This window comes from Capra hircus, chromosome 3, assembly GCF_001704415.2.
Source record: "Capra hircus breed San Clemente chromosome 3, ASM170441v1, whole genome shotgun sequence".
Classification (NCBI taxonomy): domain Eukaryota; kingdom Metazoa; phylum Chordata; class Mammalia; order Artiodactyla; family Bovidae; genus Capra; species Capra hircus.
Genome location: NC_030810.1, coordinates 118,794,553 through 118,817,991, shown reverse-complemented (window position 1 = coordinate 118,817,991; position 23,439 = coordinate 118,794,553). Strand labels below are relative to the sequence as shown.

Genomic DNA, 23,439 nt, shown 5'->3' with positions numbered 1-23,439 from the left:
GAACAGCTGCCAATGCCACAGCACGAAACCTGTCTGTAAGGTATGGGGAAGGGACAAAAAAACATTTTGGGGGTCAGATTCTGCCCCCAGAAGTGACCCTGTCCCCAGCAGTATTTTGTCGTAACTGTAGTGGCTGTTCATAAGGCCCTAACTCAATAAGCCTTCCCAGGTGGCTCAGTGGGCATCTGCCTGACAGTGCAGGAGACATTGGAAGATGCTGTGGAGAATAAAAGGGCACCCCACTCCATCCAGTGTTCCTGCCTGGGAAATCCCATGGCCAGAGGAGCCTGGTGCGCTGTAGTCCATGGGGTCTCAAGAGCTGGACATGACATAGCAACTGAAAGAACTCAGGAAGCCACCAATTAATATTGGGTAGATTTTCAAAAACGACATTGAAATGCAAGGCCATGGCTATTAAAAGCCCCTGAGCATTTGGGATTCCAACAGGAGTGATGTGCCTCTCTGCCAGGCAACTCAGAGACAGGATGCCTCACAAAGGCGTTCGGTCTGTACCCTGGTTTCAGAGGGGAATTGAGTTCCACCCACCAAGTATCAACTAGCACCTTCCTCTTCCGTACCTAGCACTTTGCAAGCTACCAAGAAGGCTAGAGAAGCGTCATCACAGACTTAGGGACTTAAAATTTTGTCACTGGATTTCGTCCACACCATGTAAAGAACCCTGCATCACACTGCAGTGCTGTGATCCACACGGGACCCTCAGGCAGAAGCAGGGATGAGTGGCCGCTGATGAAAGCGTGTGGACAGAGCTCACCAAGGTACAGAGCGTTTGTGGAAGGAAAAGATCTCTGAGACGGCACAGAATGGTTGAAAACTCAACCCTAATTCTGTAACCTGGTCATGGGGCAAATTACACCATGTTGTTTCAGCTGCTCTTCCACTGACTGCAGTTCATAAAGACGAGTGACAGCTCTTTTTTGGCTGCTGCTGCTTTATCATCTTATCCGGCATCTTAAAAACTGAAGTTAGCTTCCTTCTGTTAGTAAACATGAATAAGCCTCAACCTCATACCTAGTTTTCAGGTCAGCTAAGTTTCGTATAGGCTGTGTATGACCCATATGGCTGGCCTGAAAATAAGAATTTGACCTAATTCTGTCAAGATTTTGACTCAAGAAGTAGGAGGAAAGCTGGCTGTAAGCTGTGGGTGCAGGAGCTTGCCCAGGGTGGCTGGGGGATAGGACTCACTGGACTTTGTGCATGAAGGCCATTTGGAGAGGATGGAGTGGACGTACTGGCAGAACAAAGCTCCAGATCAAGCTGAGAGTGGCCCTAGTCGTCGGAGAGAGAAAAGGCTGCAGTAAGAGAACTCGCATCCTTTCATGAGGAATTTGCTTGCTTGGCAGATACCCCTGGAGTGGGTTAGAATATAACCTTTTCACAAAGAACCACAGGGCAACAGGTGGAAATTAGTGCTTACCCTCAGATCTGCATGTGACAAATGGGTTTTACTTTCTGAAGTCCTTCTCATGCTTGTGAGCCTGCTGCTGTCTCTACCAAATAGCTGACTCATATTAAAATTGTTTTAAGAAAATAACTTTACAAACTGAAAAGCAAGGTATAAATATGAGACAGGGTATACTGGCAAAGAGTGAGGCATTCTTTAACATAAGAAGTGGGGAGAAGAGAAGCCAGTGTTTGTCTTCCATTTTGGGCCCCTTTCGGGACAGCAAGCATACCCTGAGGCCATAGTGTGAGCTCTCTTTCAATCTCTGACTCCTCATTTAAGGGGATGCACAGATTCAGTTCATATACACTAGTTAAAGTAGACACCTCCCAAAGCTTGTTAGCAGGCTGAAGTTCCCTCTCTCCAGGAAATTCACTTTGAGATTCCAATTTTCCTTTTTATGCAGTCAATTAATTGCATTAAGACACTAAATGTTGGCTATAAGAAGCCAGAGGGAGCTAAGTTGTGAACCATCAGACAGGAGAAGGAGAGGGCAAATTCAGGATTACCGCCCTTCAGAGGACACCAGAGAATGAGTGTTCAGGACCCGGCAAGAAATGCTAGAGGCACGCGGCAGTTTAAACAATCAATTTGGAAGAAGTCAAGTTCAATGCCAGTTCTGAAGTCAAACACAGTGAGAGGGGAGTTTTGAAGATTTCTCTCACAGGTCAACCAAGGGCTTGTGTGTTTGATCACACAAAGTCCTCAGGCCTGAAGGAGACCACTGCCTCCAGACTCAGGGTCCCAGAAAGCCACCAGGGCCTGGGGAGGGAGCGCGGTGGTGGCCACAGGCCCCATGGAGCAGAAGGGGAAGTGTGCAGGAGGCGGGTGGGGGTGGGGGAGGAGCCAGCGTGCTCACAGGGACCCTGGGGCTCCTGAGAGCACCTGCTGGAAAAAATTAAGTTGGAAGGCTTAGGGGAGTAGTGTGGGAATATGTGAAGCATCCAGAACACCAACATGACAACTTTAGAGAAACTCAAACAATATGGAAACACTTGGAAAATGGTTTAATGATGTTTTACAACAGAAATGAACTGTACAGTTACAGTAAGTTTAATATATATAAAAAATTACAGCAGACAAATGCATCTACACAAAATCTACCATTTCTTCTGATTCACTGTCACCTACACAACCTTTCCCAAGCCTATAGAGCCCCTGCAGGCAGCCTCAGGAAGGGGATCCTATAAAGGGCACTTTTAAAGAGACAGCACCGCTCATATTCCCCACCTCCTCCTCAGGCCTCAGGAGGTACCAGCTAATTCCCCCAAATGTGAAGTTGCTTGTGTTTCGGGTTTTCAAAACCAAGAAAAAGTGTTTCCCGAGGGCCCAGATAATGAGGTCCTGAACTCCAAGTTATCAGTTGATTCTTATGAAATATTCCTATCAGAAGGGAAATGGCTAACTAGGTATGCTGGGACAGTGAGGCTATACAATAGCCACCCAGACTGTAGTTATCTAAGCAGAAATGTAAAAGGACTCCCAATAAGCTACTTATGAATTGTCACTGCCTCATTAAAGTTGCTGGACAATTTTGGAAAAAAATCATTTACACCACATCTTAAGTTTCCACAAAAGAGAACTCAAACTCACATTTTAAAGTGAAGTACATAAAACAAAAAGTTTGGGGAGACCAAGGAGTCAATTTCCCCTTGTGTTCCTCCCTTGACAACAGTGGAAAAACACCCCTGAATCAATATTAAAAAAAAAAAAAGGCAAGAAAAGAGAAAGGTGGTAAAGTTAAGATATTTAAAGACAGAAAGAAAGAAAACAGCTTTAGAAAAACACGATCACTGTCTCTTTAAAACAAAATGGAATCCCAGTTGGGATTGGTAATCAGCAAATATTCAATCCAAATTGAACCCAGTGGAAGTTTATTACTGAATATTATGTACACTCAGAACTTTTTTGTTTTCTTTTTTATTATGAACACCTAGGCAGTGAAAACTGTTATGTTAATACATACAGAGACACACCCCAAACATACAAAAATACTATTATTCAAACTACTAAGAATAGGACAGTTATTTTCATGCTATGACTTTAAGAGCATTACACTGAAACAAGAAATGACTTTTTTTTTTAATATCCCAGAAATATACCAAAATATACATCTAAGCTTTGGAATTACTGAGGTTAGACTAATGCAAGTGCTGGGTAATCGTACTTAATACACAAGTCTAAGGTTCTGCAGGAAAGAAATTATCTTTGGTATCTGCATCAGGCTAATATTATTAACATTTGGATTTTGCTTTGGGATAGAGCTTGTATGACCCTAAAACCAAATCCCCCCCCCTTCCCCAATCAACTGAGATTAAAAAGATCCATGTAAAAAGTTCCTTCATTTGCAACCCCCCACCCCCCAAGTTAAAAAGTCACAGGCATCTACCTAGCACAAAAGGTTGTGAAATACACTGCATAGTCGCACAGTGGTGCTGCAAAAGGAACCAAGTTACAATGAGGAGAAATGGAAAGCTCGATAATCGTCTGCATGTTTTCTCACAAACAGGACAGCCACTTCCAAGCAGTTCCAGTAAAGGAAAGAGAGAAAAGGCTCAGAAGGGCAACTTGGCGTGTGTTCACCCGCCAGCACCGCCCCAGAGGTTAAAGCACCCAGCAGAGCAGCCAATCCTGCGCCAGTGTCTTCAATCTCCCCCACTCTGTGGAGTCCACGGGTGCCCAGCAGCACCCCCGACCATCCCGTCCCTCTGCTAAAGCCCTGGGGTGACCACGGCTGCTGGAGGGTGGATCACCGCGGTAACTGTAGGTGTGTTATCATGGCCATGGGCTTCAGTCCATGTTTCAGATTGTTTTGGACAATCTGAAATGCCAGTTTATTCCATGGCATGTTCACAAGCTGGCAAGAGTCAAGGCTACTGAGCATCTGCCTCTGCAAACCTGGAACGTGGAAAACAGACCCCCTGCCCTTCCAACACTGTCAGAGGCCCCACCTCCCCGCCCCGGCCCCCTCCTCTTAATGCCAGGACGCCACAGACTGGATTGATGCTGAAGACTTCCCTTTTCTTTGGTTTTTTTGTTTGTTTTGAGTTTATACAATCATTAAAAAATCTTTGGTTTTGGCTGGAAATTTTAAAAATGAAGCAAAACAACACAAAGAAACCACCCTCCCCTGGCTTATAGCAGCAGTAGTAAGACCTGGCAAAGCTTTTTTTCCAACATCGGGGGTGGGAATTGAAGGTTGGGAACTACATTCAAAGAAAAGGTGAAGGGCTGGAGATGCAGCTTCTAGACAGCCCAATGGATATAAGATTGTCAAATAATAATAATAATATTAATAATAATAAAAACTTAAATATTTGGATTTTTTTTGGTCATGTCAAAGGAAAAAAGTGAAATGTATATGCAGCAGTCAGGTTAAAGGAGCCTTTGGTGTGTTTTCCCTTCCACCCAAAGTCCTGAAAATAAGCAGAACCCTGAGGCCTCATAGGGGAAGGGGATGACCTCTCCCTACCAGGGAGAAGGCAAGTACAGGAGGTGATGTGTGGCCAGCAGTCAGAGATGTGGTGCGGGCTGGGGGTGTGGGGAGGGCTGGCCAGCCCATAAGGGCAGGGTGGCGGGGAACAGATGTTAAAGAGTCCTGTGAAGACCCCTTGCAACAAAAAGAAAGAGGAGATTGCAATTTGCCCTCAGCTTGCAGTAGCTTTTAAAGCAGCAACATTCAGAGGCTTTGGGAAGTCCCACCCTAGGCTACAGGTCCCATGATGCTATAGGCCAGAGTTCAACATTACTCAGAAGAGGGAGGGCAGACTTGGCAACTCTGTAGGGGTTAGAGAAAGTTAAAGCATGTTACTCAGTCATGAGTTAGAAATGAGGTATACAATAGCTCGTGGATTTGTGGTGGGCGGAAACCCCCCACACTTACTCACCTCCTTTCTGCTATCATCACAGCTGCAGGGACTGAACTATGGTCTAATGTAGGGGAGGGCATTTCCTTGGAATGAAACCTCCTGTGGACTGAGCAATGCACACAGGCCCCCTCAAGCAAAGGTAAGAAGCTGGAAGAAGTCGGTCTCTCCCTTTTACCTGCACTCAGGGGAGACATACTATTTAACGCTGTCAAAAGCCAATGTTATAACCACGTCTTAGGCTCTCTCCTTCCCCCACTCTGAACAGTTTGCAGTTTTAAATACAACCAGGCTGGTCCACTCTACTCTCAGAAAGTCTATGCCTTACGGAGAACTGTGTAGGCTCAGAACCAAAGATATGGCACCTCCAGCTGCCTACAACCACAGCCTTTCCTAACAGGACTGTCATTCTGCTTCTGAAAGTGCTTTCCCTTCCTGTGCTACTGTTCAGACTTAGAGACCCCGTGGGACCAGGTAGAACCACAGAGTCTTCTCTCCCCTTGGCTCTGCCCTTGTCCATTTGAAGGAGATCCCCATTTTAAAGAAGTGTTTGAATGTCTCGTTCTGGAAACCACACTGTGCCCAACTGTCTGCCTGCAGGCTTCTTTTATCACGTGAGAGAGCTCAGCATCCCTGCCAGGTCATGAAAGAGCCTTAAGCTGCTTCTGTGAGGTTGTGGCTGGCTCGAAACAATGATGAGCAAACCAACCAACCAACCTCGGGGGAACTTTGCATCAGACTTCAATGCTTTGCTTGCTTTTTTATAGTAAATTAGTTTTGGGGTCTGAACTTTCTGACAGTGTCCTGGGTGTGAACTAGAAGGTGACCCTGGGTGGCACGGTCCTGTGCAGAATGGGCTGATTCAGGGTCAGAAAGAATCATTAAGGGACCGGCCCTGCCCTGCCCAGCCTTGGAGCTCTGCTTCTGCGACGGTGGCGGTCCCTCATGCATGGTCTGTCTTCCCACAGCTGTTTTCAGCGCTGTTGTCTTTAATAGCCCTGTTACCTGCTTCCTGACCTATCTAGTACTTTGAAAAGTCACATAATATTAATATCACTTTTATATAATGCCAGAATAGGATTACTGGTAAAGCTGTCATGAAGTTCTGCAACCTGATCATTTTTTGATAGAATATCTAGAACAATAAATTTCTTTTCCCTCTCCCATTTTCTGTGTCTTATCAACAGTAAACCAAAACAATGAATTACTCAAGTCTCCAGAGCCCATACGTAGAAACATTCTGTAACAATACAGCTCTACGGAAGAATAAAAGAAGGGTCTTCTTTTTGGGTCTTCATGTAATCTTGCTCTTAAAAATGCTTATCCTTTACAAGTGACAGAACAACTAAATAGCATCTGAACTCACACTGGTTGTGCTTGTTCTCACTGTAAGTGTTGGATAAAGGGAAATAAAAGAATCCTACTCCCATCTTTTGCCACACTCCCTCTAAATTTCCCAGCAATGCCAAGAATATCACTGCCACACTGAGCAACTCTATGCATTTTTACAGAACCAGCAGAGTGAAACTAAGTTAATCTCTTTTCCAAAGCTAGGATGACCAACAAGACTTCCTTCAAAAAGTGGAGATTATACAGGCAGAAGAAGAGAGGGGAGAGGAAAAGTAAAGAGACAAATGTAAAGCTTTTTCCACATTTCAGCTGTTTGTTCTTACTTCTGCTGCTTGTGTGGAAAACATAAGAATAAACGATGCAGTGTCTTTGGTATCCAAACGGAACCCCACTTAGGTTCTCTGAGAAGGGTCACCTATTGAAAAATAGCCTTTCTGGACACAGAGTCTACATCTGAACTTGGGAAGCCAAGAAAGTCTGTCCCACAGTCTGGCCAGAAAGGGCTCCTAACTGTTTCTAAACCAGCATCATTTCTCATTCAAGACAGCCCACCAAAAACAATACTTTCGTCAGTCTCACTAACCAGTCTCTAAAGGTCACACCATCACACGTGTGGGGCGAGCTGGTTGGCTTTCAACTTCTTGATCTGGTTTTCTTCTGTTTGCATTTTTGGTCAAGACAGAATTAGCCTCGATGTGAGAAAAGGAAGTGAGGTTCAAACTGCTGTGCTACTGTGCAACATTCAATACCGTGACAGAGGACGACCAAGGAAGGCTTCAGCTTCCTAAGATTGAGATGCATCAATCACTCATTTCTCTTTTCCTCTCCAAATTAAAGGGTGCTTGTCTAATTCTGTCTCTATTTCTCAACTATATACTCCAACATTCACACATTAATCCTTCTCTTAAGCTCTTGCTACGTGAGAGGTAATGAATCATCGGAAGAGCCTGGCAGGGTCTGGGGGGCCCAGGCGGCCATAGGAAGGGATGTAAATGCCTTGAGGACCCTGAACTGGATAACAAATGCCAGCACACACTGCGCTACAGCCCAGACCTTAGAGGGGCCAAAAAACCCCAAACCCAAACACAGGGATGATCAAGTTTCCTTTGGCAAGACAGAGATAAGGAAACACACACACACACACACACGCAATGCAATGTTTTCCTTCTAACATAATCATCTTCTTCTCTTCCCCCCACCCCTCCCTAACCCTATAAACTGTAACCTATAAACAGGATCCCAAATACATATAGCATCAGTCATGTTTATCAATCATAATAAACATTAGTTCAACTAAATGCTACAGCTAGAATTATTTCCACTATTTATAAAGTTTTTCCTTTTTATTTATTTGGTTTTTAGTTTAAACCAGCTCTGTAACAATGCTAAGCTATGCTGAGGTATTTTATGAAGGTGCCAGAAGCTAGCTGTTACCCACAAGCATTATCCTCACGGATTAAGGTATCACCATTCAAAGTGAAAAGGAAGAGAGGAAAGGAGATCCAGATAACAGAATAACATAAAATCCACTAATGTTTACTACTTTAAGCAAAGGCTAAGGGTAGAAGAGCCTACACATGGAAATGCTTCATGAATAAGGATACTCAGAAGAAAGCAACTTCATAAATCATATGGAAATCTGGGTATAAACTGGAAAACTGAGAAAAGACATATTCCCTGCCCTCTGGCTGGATCCTTTCATATATCTTACTGAAAATTTCAGGGGTGTCCCATTTAATTTCTTTAGATTAAGAAAAGAATATGGTAGAACAGGATTAGTATCAGTCTTTAATGATGAAAGCAATTTATTTATTCTATTTTTGTCCAAGTTCACACTTGTACTGCGTGCATAGATGGCCAGCGCTGTGATTAAACTAAATGCTTTTCACACACACATACAAAGAGGAACTCACAATGGTTATGATTAAACGAATTCGTAAATTCTTCCCCATCTGAGTCAGCTCCCTGTCCATTTTCTCTAGTTTCTTCCTATTGTAATGATTTCACTTTTCTCTTGGTAAACAAAGTTTTGTGAGGGTGATATGGTTTGGGAACAACTTTAGACTATGAACTACAAAGAGTTTGTTTTATAAGCCAAGTGTTTATTATATACTAATTGCAATGTTTACTATTAGGATCTACAACTTTAAAAATCTACATTAATTTCCTGTATTTGCAAACGTATCCAGCTTTCCCAGCAATTTAAATAGAAAATTTAACGTTAAAGATTGGGCTGAATTTAAATATTGTGTCAAGCAAGTATCTGTGCTTCTGCATAATATATAGACACGGTTTTCTCCCACCTTCTCTCCCACCAAATAAATGAGGGATAATAGAGCAAAATAACACAAGAAAGAGGTATAACTGTGCTTTTCTTCCCAACGATGGATGAACTGTGTAGAATAAATTGGCAAGATAATCTCACTAAAAATCTTTTAATTAATCTTATTTTCCCTTAAAAAAATGCTAATTTCTAATAATGCTACCATGAAGTACAAATCAGCACGGCCCTAAACAAAATGAAAGTTGGATGCCTTTGGTTCCATTTCTCTAGTAATAAGTTGAGCCAACTGGGATGGTATTGATTTTTCTTAACAAATAAATAAAAGAAAGTGTGTTTTATATCAAGTCATGAATGGATAGGAACATTTTTTTTTTAAATTCTAAACGACTGCCTATATAACTTCAGAAACATTTAAACTAACATAGCACTCAACATATTTCTTAACTCAAGAACAATAATATTGTTCTTCTGAGAAGCCCTTTTCTAGGTCTTTCTCCTCTGTCCTTTAGATTTATACAGGGTACAAATAAAGTTTATAACCAAACTGCCTTGCCTGTGATAAGCAGGATTCAAACAATTACATTCATCACTCCCCAGGCAGGGCCCATTACCATGGGCAAATATAGTATCACTATAAATGCATTTGGAATTAGTCTTTGGCTTAATATGTGTTAACCAAATTCAGGGATAAAATAAAATCTGGATAAAGATTAAGGGGAAAACAAAGAAGGACCACAACGAACTGTGATGACCTACCTGGTCTTTTCTCTTAGAAGCGCAGAAACTCTACCAAGTATTTCTTTTTGGCCAAATGGACCCCTTAATTTCCAGACTCTCCCATATAAGGTGGCTAAAAGTTAAGTCTGAGTATCTTAGCTTAGGAGATTCAAAGCATTTCTTGAGATGATAAAAAAGATGATACAAAGTAAAAAAGGACTAAAGGCTGAGTCATGAAGCAATATGGTCAGTACACGATCTAGGGATGATGATGGGGATTCAATTTTAAGTTAAACACCCATCAACAAGCTGTTTTAGTGTTTTGTGTATGCATTTCACAACTTGTTTCTTAAATAAGAGAATAAAAGAAAAATTCTAAGAGTTACCTTTGTCTAAAGGATATATTTTTTCTTTCGAACACAGGTTTTTATGCTGGTTTAAAGTTTATCCTCACAAAGTGATCGACACTCATACCCACACAAAGGCAGAATCCCTTTATCCCAAACTGATTAGAGACTACAGGCAGGGCAGGGAATAGAAGACCACTGTACTGACATTTAAAGCTTAGTATCTTTTTTTTTAATATGAAAGTCTATTGGCGATCTTCTTTAGGAGAGGGAGTATTTTTGAGCCACATAGGGAAACAAACAAACACGGCCTTTCCTTGCTTCTCCTCTTAATCCACTGGGCTTGAGTCCCTTGGGACTCAACACTTCCTTTGGTAGCGATTTGGGAAATGAATGCTATAACCTCTAACCCAGCCTGGTGGGTATCAGCATCTTCCTCCCTGAATCCTTCCTCCTAACCTACCATTCCCAAGGGAGGGACCCATCCCTATGGGCGGCTACAGTATAACTGACAGCCCTAAAATCATCTGCACAGACTAAAATTAGAGATGTCAAATAAGGATAAAAGGTTAAATTCAACTACATCAGAGAAACAGAGAGATGAAGAGGAGAAAAATTAGTAACTGACACTGCCATTCTATTTACACACCAAACTAAACAAACTACTTAAAAACTCAAGTTAACGTCTGCCCAGAGGATATTACAATTTACCAACATAAAAGATTAAAACAAGCAGCAACTTTTATATAAAATTAATAAAGACAAATGAAAAAAAGAAATTGTCAGTAGCATCTATCTCCTCAATGTGTCTGAACTGCACGATATAAACTAGTCCATTAGTACAGCAGCTTGCTAAAAATTGACTTTGGTTCAAGCTTAGTTAAAAAAAAACATTAAAAAAACATACCACACATAAAAACGGTGGATGGACATTTGTTATCGTTTCCCTGCTTGCAGTTCACTGATTTTAGAGGGATTTTAGGAAGGTGAAGGGTACTTTGTGAAATAAAATGGGAAGACAAAAGAAACAGGAGAAAAATTAACAAGGGAACTAAAACGTTTCTGGCCTTTTAATATTAATATGCCTGTCTCCAACTTGAATGATCACAAACAAAAACACACACTGTGTCTGTATCACTGCCTTTCCCAACACTGAGACAAATACACAGAATTCAAGCTCCCTCGTGGACTCAAGCAGAGCAAGAAGAAGAAAAATCACCTGTAAGCTCTCTCTCAGCCCCAAGCTTGGAAGGGGGAAAAAGTGCAGTCATGGAACCACTGGAGATGTACGCAAGCACCCACAGATGCCAGGTGGGAACCTTTAATTCCAATAAGAAGGGAGCTCAAATGAGCTGCATTGCAGCAATCCAGTCTTTGGGAATTTTTTTGGATACAGATACTATAATAACAGAACACTGACAAAAAGGGAAATCTAATCTCCAGGTTACCCTTCCTGGAGAAGGGAAACCTTCATTCCTATTCATCTTCCATAAACATTTCCTTTTCATGGGCTCATTGACATCGTCTAGAAATACCGGGAAAACAATTACAGAAGCTAATTGCTTTCTACAATGAATAAAGAGATGTGTATTGCCATTTAGACCTACCTAGCAGGAGCATCACTAACAAACCAAGGAAACACGTGAGGTGTGTACAAAGTTCCTGCTCAAAGTCTTTCAAAGGTTCTACAGATCCCATATCTCGCTAATTAGTGCCTTCTCCAGTCAGAGAACCAAGGAGAGTATCAGGGCTAGAGGAACTGATAAGCCGTCTACTGAAAAGGAAGTCTGTGGCTAGAGGAAAACGTGGTAACCTCACACTCTTCTCATCACACCTCTCTGGGTGATCCATAACCAATGAAAAACAGTCTAGTAGAGCTCCTTCAATAAACAAAAGAAGGGAAAATCTTCCCAGTCTCAGTAAGTCATTTTGTTCTTTGCCAAGTAAGGTAAAGGAAGTTTGGATGAAAAACTTCCACAAAGTGGAACAAACACACACACACACCAACAGTAGGAGCATTTCAGGAGACAAGAAATCAGGAGAACCACCAAGTCAGGTGTCTGCAGTAGTCTTTGCTCTTTGGAACCAAATCCTGCCCTGCAACATGTACAGCCATTTCCATTGAAAGTAGCAGAAAGCAGCACTGTTGCACCACAGGATCTGGGCCTCAGGTCAATGATTTGGGGTGAGTGAGAGCTACAGTTCAGCAGGAATTCCTTCCTACACAAAAGTGCTCCAAAGGCACCACCTGATGGGGGGGAGGGGGCGTGTGTGGAGTGGGAGTGTTTGCACACACTGCCTTCAGCTTCTGCACCAAGCCTCTTGCATAAGTGGCAAAAGAAAATAATTTTCTAGCACCTCTGTAAGAGTCATCAAGGATAAGGAAACCGGCAAGAACATTCCCCGCAGTTAAGAGCGTAAGTTCCCCCTCACCCTAAAGCCCTCCCATCCCACAGTGTGGGAGCTCACTGAAACAGGATCCAGGAGCGAGAGATAAACATGTCCAAACTATATATATATATATATATATATAAAACAATAACAACAATAACAATAGAGATACAGTAATACAGGCCTGCCTAAATTGTACCAGTTAAGAAAGGAACCCCCAACACAATTGATATGATTATAAACACCTTGTTATGACTTAATGGCCTGTACAACAGACCGATAAAATGATTTTTTTAAAAGAAAAAGAAATTTAGACAAACAAGAAATCCCCTTCCTATGTCGGAATTGGTAACCCACCTTAACTCGTCATCATGACTGCTGGAAATGATAAGTAGTCCTTTCACTTATTTTTTTGTTTTTGATTTTTTGTTTCTGCCTTTTTTTTTTTTTTAATTTTTGGTTAGAAAGTTCTCCAATCCATGAAGCAATCCTGAAAAGACAGTGTTTTATTAAAAAATTAGGCAATTTTGCTGTCCCATCTCCATCTTTTTTTTCCGCCGTGTGTTCTTTCTCTTCTCTCCCTCCTCTCCCTTGCCCTTGCAACATGGCAACAGGAAGTCCACCACGTGTTTCAGTCTCTGCCAGCAGCGCCGCTCGGCCCAGCTCACTGTGCCTTGGAGGCGGTGGTGGTGGTGGAGGCAGCCCCACTGGCAGAGGCCACAGTGAGGAAAGAGTTCTGGATAGGCTCAGCTGAGGTGGAGGTGGCATGAAGGCTGGCTACAGGTCCAGAATTCCCTGCAGAGGTTGCAGCGGCAGAGACCAAGCTAACTGGATTGCTGGTGAGCAGAGAGAGGTTCTGAGGGGTCAGGAACAGAGGGGCAGTCACGATGTTGGGGGCTCCTCCTGCATTGGCAAATACCAGGTTCCCAGTTGCATCCAGTGATGTTATTGGAAGAGAGCCACCAGAAGCAAGAGCTACAGACAAACCCCGCAGAAAACAGGTAGGAAGGAGAATGTTAGTGTCTGCTTGGAGAAGACAAAGAACACATCAAATATCCTAAGTTTTCCTACAACCCCGATGAAAAAAGTTTATCCCTTAACTGAATTTTTTCCCCTTAATCACAGTGCTATAATTTACCAACCAAAGTTTATTTATAATTTTAAAAGAGCCTAGAGGACTGAAAACTCTAATGAGCATGAACAGGATAGGGGAGAAGAGAATCAAGAGTTATATCTCTATCTTGAAATCTCAACTTATTTCATCTACCCAGAAATATTTGTTAAATACAATAATTTTGATTTAATGAAAAAGTAACTCCATTCAAAAGACTATCTTTTCCTGTATCTGAAAACCCCCAACAATCCCCTCACCCATATAATCACACCCTTACATGTATATTTGAGGGTTTTTCCTAGTGGCATTAAAAATTTGATTTCTTACGTAATTAAAAAAAGCAAGAGGAACTGAGGGAATGTCCCTGACTTTGGACACGATCACACAATGAGTACAGAACAGTGAGTCCTGCTGCAGCTTGACATTCTCTGAGACTCTAGGCTTAGAGGCACAGTCCAGTTCTAGATCTTCCCATACAGTACCTCTTTGGTACTCAGCTGTGTCTTTTTAGCATGACCACAGACCAGAGACACATTGTAATGCAAGAGAAAAAGTGATTTACCACAAATCTTACTCCAAAAAGAAATCATTTTATAATAAAAGCTTTATAGATCTAACCAGGAAGCAATTTCACATATGATTTAGTCAATGAGAAAGTCAATATAATGTAAGGTAATCTAGGTGACATTTTGGATTTGTTTGGAACTGCCTACAGTATACTGTAGAGATATCATCCATGAAACACTAATCCTAAATGAAGTTTAGCAGTTTAAAAACTGTTTTTGGCTCCAAGAACTCTCATTTAAGCATGAATTATTTTAAGAAAAAATTCTGAGATTAGTATAATGATGCCTCCAAGTGTTTCCCGAGTCACATGACAGCAAGCATCTTCAAACATGAAGCTCAAATACTAAACAAAGCAGCCTCTTCAATATCTAGAATGAGTGGACTTAGATTCATTTTAGACTGGATACCATGCTAAGGCCAAAAGGGACCCATCTGGGCTTGGGAAAGAGATGCTAAAATCCAAGAGAACCTAAGCTCTATAATGGTGAGGATATATAGACAGCAGAACCTAACAAGAACTAAAAGTACCCCTGCAGGCTGCATGCGGTCCTCCGATGTTAATTTGTCACAGAGCCTTCCAGTATACCGCTCTTGAGGGCAGGGATGGGGACTGGGGAGTTTTACTTGGTCAAACTTGCCTGGGGATGGTTCTTAGATGACTATTTAGATAAATTTAGGAAGAAATACCTTCAAGCCTATATCGTAAGAAGATAAATATTAGCATAAGAGTTCTTTCTCTGGTGTTCTGGCTACACTGTGCAGCCGGCAGGATGTTAGTTCCCTGACCAGGGATGGAACCCGCGTCCCCTGTGGTGGAAGCGCAGTTTTATTTCCTGGGTTGCCAGGCAAGTACCATCCTGGTTTCTTAATACACCACACTAAGCATATTTCCTGTTCTTACAAACTGATACCTATATTTTTCTTACAAAGCTTTTTATAGGAACACATTCCTGGTCCTCAGGGTTGTCAGCATTATCAATTCAACTATCTCCTCACATCACTTTCACCTCTAGCAAAGCAGACTTCCTCCACTTAAGGAAAAAAGAGAAAGCTGAAGTAGTGGAAAAAAAATCCTACTGACCTTGAATAGTTGCCAGTGTACTGTTGCTCATCAGAGCTGGGCTGAGAGCACCACCTAGGGTTCCCGGATTGAGGCTGAGTAAGGCACCTCTGAAAGACCAGAAGAACAGACACACCATTACAGCGTAGACACACGTGTCCATCTGACAACACACCCAAAGAGACAAGAGAAAGAAAGCACCGGTGGGAAGCATAGGGGAACGCGTGCCATGCTCTCTATGCCCTTCACATGGCGCTTCCAAGTCACTGCTTCCCTTGATGCTCCCTTACACAAAGCAAAGCACCGCTAGGGTCCACACAAGTGTAAACCTTGCAGTCATTCTGACTCTTTGAGTTACTTTGTCCTCTTTTTCCCAAAGCAAGAGAAAAAAATGACAGAGAACAGAATATATTTACAAACTCTTATTTTTTTGGATGATATTATAAAATTTGGAATCCTATTACTATATATCTCTTATTTACGTTTAAGAATTAGAAAGCAGACAGTTGAGAGAATAATGGAAAAAGTGTAAGAATACCAGTCAGGAATTCTATGCTTTTTTCCTGGCCTCATCACTCAGGTATAATCAGTGGCCTGGTGTTCTGTATCTTCATTTAGAAATAAAAGTGTGATTCGTGCCCTTCCAGGGAGAAGGAAATGGCACCCCACTCCAGTGTTCCTGCAAGCCTGCTGGGCTGCCGTCTATGGGGTCGCACAGAGTTGCACGAGACTGACGCGACTTCGCAACAGCTGCAGCAGCAGCAGGGTGTTAAGAAACTAGTCCAACCACAATCAAAGTCTCTGTGCTACTACAGAGCAACCTATTTCAGAGAGATGATGGCTTTAAAGGTTCTCTGCTTTTGCATCTAAGATAGTGTTGAAAAGTAGTCCCTGTGAGTAATTCTAGGGATGCCCTCCGAGTTGTTTCTCAGATGTAAACAGGTAAGAAAGCACCTCACCCAGCTGCAAACTGTGAGGGCGCCATCAAGCCTGGGTTTAGGCCTGCAGCAGCAGCCATGGCAGCGAGACTGGCATTTGCTGGCAACTGGGCAGCTCCTTGGAGGGCGGCAGCTGCTGCTGTTTGCAGCCCTGACGCGGTCACCATCACCTGGCTGGCCCCAAGAGGAGAGGACAGAGGAGCGGAGGTGGTCTGCGTGGTGCTGGTCTCACTGGCGCTGGACGCCTCGGAGGTGGAGGCTGAGGCGGAAGGGGAGGGGCTCAGAGCGGGGGAGGTGACCGCCGAGGAGGCCGGAGGCGCCGTGGAGATCACGGTTGCAGTGTTGTTGGAGGTGGTATCTGTAGTGCCTGAAAGAGAATCACACCTGACAGTGACCTTCCGGAAAAGTTTTTGGAAGGATGGTTGCTTTATTCAGCCATACTCTAGAATCAACTGCATTTTCTACAATCCAGTAACATGTCCTTTTCTATTAAACGAGTTCAGTGTTTCTATGGAAATTAACCACAAAACCAAACGTTTTAAGAACCAAAGCGATGAATCCTACTTTAAGAGGCAAGAGTAATAAAGTAACCATGAAACAGAGAACATGGCTTTCCAATTCCAATTTCCTATTAAAAAAAAAAATCACAGAAGCTCTAACTATAGAACACAACTGCTCTGGAGAAGATATGTATAAGTAAAAAAAAAAATCCAAGCTTCTGAAAAGCATTTTCATTTAGAAATCTTAGTCTCTTTAGAAAAATCAAAACAAAGTAATGAGATCAAGAAAAAGCTACATATTTTTCTAAAATAAATATTAATAACATTCACAGAAGTAGTACAAAAATAACTAAAGGCATATGTCTAGAAGTATAAGAGACTTCAGAAATGATATAAGAACTAGACCAATCAAAATAAATATTTCAAACCCATAAACATATTAGAAAAAAGATCTATATAAAAACTTTCTCTGTGATAGAATCTGTCACTAAGCTGTAGAAGACTCTCTTCTCTATTAACAGCTGTATTAAAAATTCAGTCAGTTTTGTTCTTTTAAAACCTATGTTGAAGCCTTTTTCTGACCTATACTAAGAACACCTAGAATTCACCTCTCATCATTTTACTGTGAAGAAACGTTTCTTTCACATATCACAGAGCTAGGAGGAAATTAGACCCCATCTGTTTCAGTACTGACTCTACTGTCCCCATTTCCTATCATGCTACACAGAAGTGCTATGTAGTCTCTGAATGATTCAGGTAAACATACCTTTCTTACTGTTAACTGAAAAGGGAGGATTTACTTACTCGTCTTTCCGCCCTTCTCAAAAATATAAGATGATTCCCTCTTCACTCTTGCTGTCCATAAGTACAAATTACATCTTTGTGGATATTATTAATCACAGTACCATCATTCAGTTCTAAACCTATCAAATCAGTTTATGTCGCTGGGCTATTGACGCTATTTGGCTCGTATGTTTGGCAGATTCATACACTTTTTCACTGTTTGACGCTTTTCTCCTAAGACGTGCACACTGTTCTATAAGAAGGTAAACGTCTTTTCTCATTTCTCTTCTGCTGCTAGTAAATTTCAATCTTTTCTTGAACAATTTCTCACCTTATCTAACTTGATTTCACTTATGGGCACTACTTTCTTTTCAAAGTTCTGAGATGAAATAGCCCACATCTTGAGGTCAAAAGCTTAAAGTGATGTTTACTTCACCCTTCACGGCCATTTTTAGACTACTCAGCATCACTTTCTTAAAATCCCACATGTATACAAAGAAAATCCCAATAATTTCATCAGTGAATCTAAGATAAGCTAAGAGACAAGAGACAATGACTCCAGAAACCACTCAAAGTAGTTTTTTCTGGTTTTATCTTCCAACCACTTCTCAGGAGGCACAATGGTAAAAAAAGGTGCCTGCCAAAGAGACACAATCCAAGAATGCCGATCTCCAATGAGACATATGGGACTCAGGTTTGATTCCTGGGTTGAGAAGATTCCCCCGGAGGAGGAAACTGCAACCTACTCCAGTATTCTTGCTTGGGAAATTCCATGGACAAAGATGGGCTACAGTCCACAGGGTATCAAAGAGTCAGACAACCAAGCAGCTAACCACACACTCACGTGTCCTCCAGTCACATTCTAAGTGTCTTCAACACGAATGTCCCATGAGCACTAGAGTACCATAACTTAGTAAGATCTTCAAATTATTTCTCCCAGTCAGTAAATCACATTTTAATCAACATATATCTTTTATCTATATTTTTAGCAACTCAATTACTTGGGCAATTTTGATCAGGGAATTTATGTTTGCTGAGCTTCAATGTCCTCAACACTCTGCTGACTAAGGTCCGTCTACTCAAGGCTATGGTTTTTCCTGTGGTCACGTATGGATGTGAGAGTTGGACTGTGAAGAAGCTGAGGCACCGAAGAATTGATGCTTTTGAACTGTGGTGTTGGAGAAGACTCTTGAGAGTCCCTTGGACTGCAAGGTGATCCAACCAGTCCATTCTGAAGGAGATCAGCCCTGGGATTTCTTTGGAAGGAATGATGCTGAAGCTGAAACTCCAGTACTTTGGCCATCTCATGCGAAGAGCTGACTCATTGGAAAAGACTCTGATGCTGGGAGGGATTGGGGGCAGGAGGAGAAGGGGACGACCAAGGATGAGATGGCTGGATGGCATCACGGACTCGATGGACCTGAGTCTGAGTGAACTCTGGGAGTTGGTGATGGACAGGGAGGCCTGGTGTGCTGCAATTCATGGGGTCGCAAAGAGTCAGACATGACTGAGCGACTGAACTGAACTGAACTGAACTGAATGGCCTCAACAACAAAATAAGATGTTATCATCTACCTCACAAGGTTAGTAGAAAGTTATCTGCAAGAATACATAGCATTTGGCATAACCTCTTACTTCCCATCTCATCTTTTTTAATTAAAAAATTTTTTAAAAATGATTGTAGTTGGTTTAAATATTGCTCAGGTGTATAGCAAAGTAATTCAGTTATACATATGTCTGTATCTATACATATATTCTCCTCCATTCTTTTCCATTGCAGGTTACTATAGGATACTGAATATAGTTCCCTGAGTTATACAGTAAATCCTTGTTGTTTATTGATTTTATATATAGTAGTATCTGTTAATCCCTATCTCTGTATTGTTATAATTTTAGTACATGTGCTGCCAACGTGAGCACCCATCTCATCTTTAAAAAACTATAGATTTAGAGAGATACAATTTATATGCCATAAAATTCACCCAATTTAAGTATAAAATTCAACGGTTTTTAATATATTGACAGAGTGGTATAGCCATCACCCCCATCTAGTTTTTGACTGAAGAAGATCCCTAGTGCCTATGTGCAGTCACGCTAGTTCCCGCCTACAGCCTCCAGTCATCTGCTTTTTGCTCTGTAGATTTACCTTTCCCAGACACATCATATAAATGAATCATTTGATTTGTAGTCTTTTGCATCTAGCTTCCTTCAGTTAGCAAGCTGTTTTCAAGGTTTATCCATGTTGTAGTAGGAATCAATACTTCCTTTTGTCTTAAAAGTATTCCACTGCATGGATAGACCACATGATGTTTAATTCATTCACCACTTGGTGGATAATGGTTGTTTCCAGTTTTTGATTATTACAAATAATGCTTCTATGATCATTGTGTAAAAGTTGTTGTGGAAATGTCTGCTGTTTTCTTGGGGGAACTCTTGGGTAGGATGGTAAATTTTATGATTAACTTTTAAAGACACTGCCAAAGTATCTTCCAAAGTGGCCATATCATTTTACATTTCCACCAACAATGCATGAAGATTCCAGTTTCTCCACATCTCCAAGACCTATTATTTTTGGTCTTTCTGATTATAGCCATTCTAGTATTAAGAAGTATCTCATTATGATTTTAAATTAGCATTTCTCTGAGTAGTAATGTTGAACATCTTTTATGTGCTTATTAGTCATTCCTATATCTTTGATATAGTGTGTCAGTTCAGTTCAGTTGCTCAGTCCTATCCAACTCTTTGTGAGCCCATGGACTTGCAAAGGCTTCCCTGTCTATCACCAATTCTTGGAGCTTACTCAAACTCATGTACAAGTTGGTGATGCCATCCAACCATCTCATCCTCTGTCATCCCCTTCTCTTCCCACCTTCAATCTTTCCCAGTATCAGGGTCTTTTCCAAGGAGTCAGTTCTTCGCATCAGGTGGCCAAAGTCTTGGAGTTTCAGCTTCAACATCAGTCCTTCTAATGTATATTCAGGAGTGATCTCCTTTAGGATTGACTGATGGGATCTCCTTGCCATCCAAAGGACTCTCAAGAGTCTTCTCCAACGCCACAGTTCAAAAGCATCAATTCTTCAGTGCTTAGCTTTCTTTTTTTTTTAATTTTTAGACAGGTTTATTTATTTACTGCTATTAACCACTAATTAAAAGTCTAATTTAGTTCTTACATGTTTTTAAAATGAAAGAAAAATTTAAAACTGAATACTTCAGTATTTAAAACATATATATTTATTCTTGCAGTTTATAAAATGACAATCTCTTTTTCCATATCTACACTGAAATTCTGGCTCACTGATTTAAAAATATTTTATATAGTGCCAGTATTTCATTAAAATACAAATATACCATAGTCTCCTTTGTTACCTAAGTGCCAATACTGAAACCTAATTTTTACATGAATATACATCTGAAACAGTACCCCCAACTTTATGCTGGTATTCTAAAACAGTCTGATTTATTGTAACAGTTTTTAAAATTCTCTAATAGTGTTAAAGCTACTTAGACAAGATTTCACCAAAATCTTATTTTTCTTTTAAACTGATGGCAGAATTGGCTGTATCTTTCTGACATACAGACTAAATTCCCAATTTACAGCTGCATAATTTAAAGCTCCAGAAGCAAATCCACCATTTCTACTTCCCTTGTAAAGGTGAGGTTCTTACCCTCTGCCCAAGATACCATTATGGTATACTTTGTGCATAAACAGAAATGTTTCAAATTGGTTTTCTTCATATGTATACAAGCAGGTTTACATAATAGAAATATGCACTAGAAAATAAAGACATATCTAATTTTTAGAGCCAGAAAATGTTTAAGTTACAATATAAACATTACTGGAAAAGGAAAGTAAAACCAGCAGGTGGGCTCATTTCTACATAATCCTTCCTTTGTAAGATAAACATTCCCTACAGTACACTTAGTGGGTTTTACTTTTTAATAGATAAAATGAATATCTATACTTTGAAATGCAAAAAAATATAAGAATTAAAATTTAAGGCCAAGTCTGCCCCTGTTCATGAGTGGCTGCTTGTCCAGTAAGACCTGGGTCCCTAGGTATGTTATCCGCTCTCCAGGAGCTGACTGAAGCAGTGCATGTGAAATTCAGAAGGATCCAGGAGAACTAAATAGCGTGGAACACGGTAATATGATAAAATGTCAGTGGAGAATTAATTTGTTTTCCTGCATGTATATTCTCTGTAATTTCAGACAGCCCTTAGCTATGATGATCATGGCTTCATCTGAGTTCTTGTAACACTGGCCGAAATGAGTATCTCTGAGTTCGCTGCATTTCGACCCCAGCTGTTTTGAGTCCTTCATCAGTCAGTTTGTCCTGGTTGCCTATATGAACTTTCTGAAGTAAAGGACAGTGAGAGGCAACTGCAGAAACAGAGGTGTCAGAAAGCTGTCTGCACCTGTAAGCTGTATACCTAAGGAGTCCAGGACATTTAAATGCTAGAACACATACACCAATATCAGACATGCTGCGACAATTAGAAATGTTGATTTCAATTATATTTTGATTTCTTGATGCAATTTTTTCCAATAATTCATCAGTGACCTGCTGACGACTACTAAGATCCAGCTGCTTCCAAAACTGGAAATCTAAACAAAGGTCACGCCAGTACTTGGAAACCAATGATGCAGAAAGGCAACGTGCATCCAAAGATAAACTGGAAATTTTCTTCAGCAGGATGGAGGGCGGCAGCTGGTTGATGTCCGGGGCGTCGAGAGGCCGCTCCCTGTGGCAGTCGCCCGGCGGCTCGGGGTCCTCCGGACAGTCACCGGGCAGGCAGAAGGGGAGGCGCCCCCTGCTCAGACCGCATCCCTGCCGGCCTCCGCCGGGGCCCCTCCCCGGGCGGCGGGGAGCGCAGGGCTGCTTACAGGGGGTGCAGGCGGGGGCCCCGGCCCCCTTCCGCTTGCACACCACCTCGGGGGCCGCGGGGGGCTAGGCCAGCGGTGCCTGGAAGGGCCGCGAGGGCGTGGGCGGCGCAGGCGGGCCCGCGGGCCCCACGGGGGCCCACAGGAGGCTCCGGGCAGAGGCCGGCCCCCTCAGCTTTCTTTATAGTCCAGTTCTCACACTCATACATGACTACTGAAAAAACCATAGCTTTGACTAGACGGACTTTTGTTGACAAAGTAATGTCTCTGCTTTTTAGTATGCTGTCTAGGTTGGTCACAACTTTTATTCCAAGGAGCAAGCGTCTTTTAATTTCATGGTTGCAGTCACCATCTGCAGTGATTTTGGAGCCCCCCAAAATAAAATCTGTCACTGTTACCACTGTTTCCCCATCTATTTGCCATGAAGAGATGGGACCAGACGCCATGATCTTCGTTTTCTGAATATTGAGTTTTAAGCTTACTTTTTCACTCTCCTCTTTCACTTTCATCAGGAGGCTTTTAGTTCTTCTTTGCTTTCTGCCGTAAGTGGTGTCATCTGCATATCTGAGGTTACTGATATTTCTCCCAGCAATCTTGATTCCAGCCTGTGCTTCATCCAGTCTAGCACTTCTCATGATGTACTCTGCATAGAAGTTAAATTAGCAGGGTGACAAGATACAGCTTTGATGTACTCTTTTCCCGATTTGGAACGAGTCTGGTGTTCCATGTCCAGTTCTAACTCTTGCTTTGTGACTTGCACACAAATTTCTCAGGAGGCAGGTCAGGTGGCCTGGTATTCCCATCTCATGAAGAATTTCCCACACTTTGTTGTAATCCACACAGTCAAAGGCTTTGGTGTAGTCAGTAAAGCAGTAGTAGATGTTTTTCTGGAACTCTCTTGCTTTTTTGATGATCCATCGGATGTTGGCAATTTGATCTCTGGTTCCTCTGCCTTTTTCAAGCCCAGCTTGAATATCTGGAAGTTCACGGTTCATGTACTGTTGAAGCCTGGCTTGGAGAATTTTGAGCATTACTTTACTAGCATGTGAGATGAGTGCAATTGTGTGGTAGTTTGAGCATTCTTTGGCATTACCTTTCTTTGGGATTGGAATGAAAACTGACCTGTGGCCACTGCTGAGTTTTCCAGATTTGCTGGCACACTGAGTGCAGTGCTTTTAC

The 23,439-nt window shown here is 41.8% G+C and overlaps 1 protein-coding gene across 2 annotated transcripts in view; it reads right to left on the bottom strand.

Annotated features, from left to right (window-relative positions):
* Nucleotides 2,451-23,439, bottom strand: part of POU2F1 (POU class 2 homeobox 1) — a 202,575-nt gene continuing 181,586 nt past the window's right edge. For both annotated transcript variants that reach the window (XM_018046442.1, XM_018046443.1), the window contains exons 14-16: nt 16,118-16,463; nt 15,180-15,268; nt 2,451-13,392 (exon numbers count right to left, since the gene is read on the bottom strand). In XM_018046442.1, the coding sequence (XP_017901931.1) occupies nt 13,082-13,392; nt 15,180-15,268; nt 16,118-16,463 (746 nt within the window). In that variant the 3' untranslated portion in view covers nt 2,451-13,081. The remainder of the gene's footprint in view (nt 13,393-15,179; nt 15,269-16,117; nt 16,464-23,439) is intronic.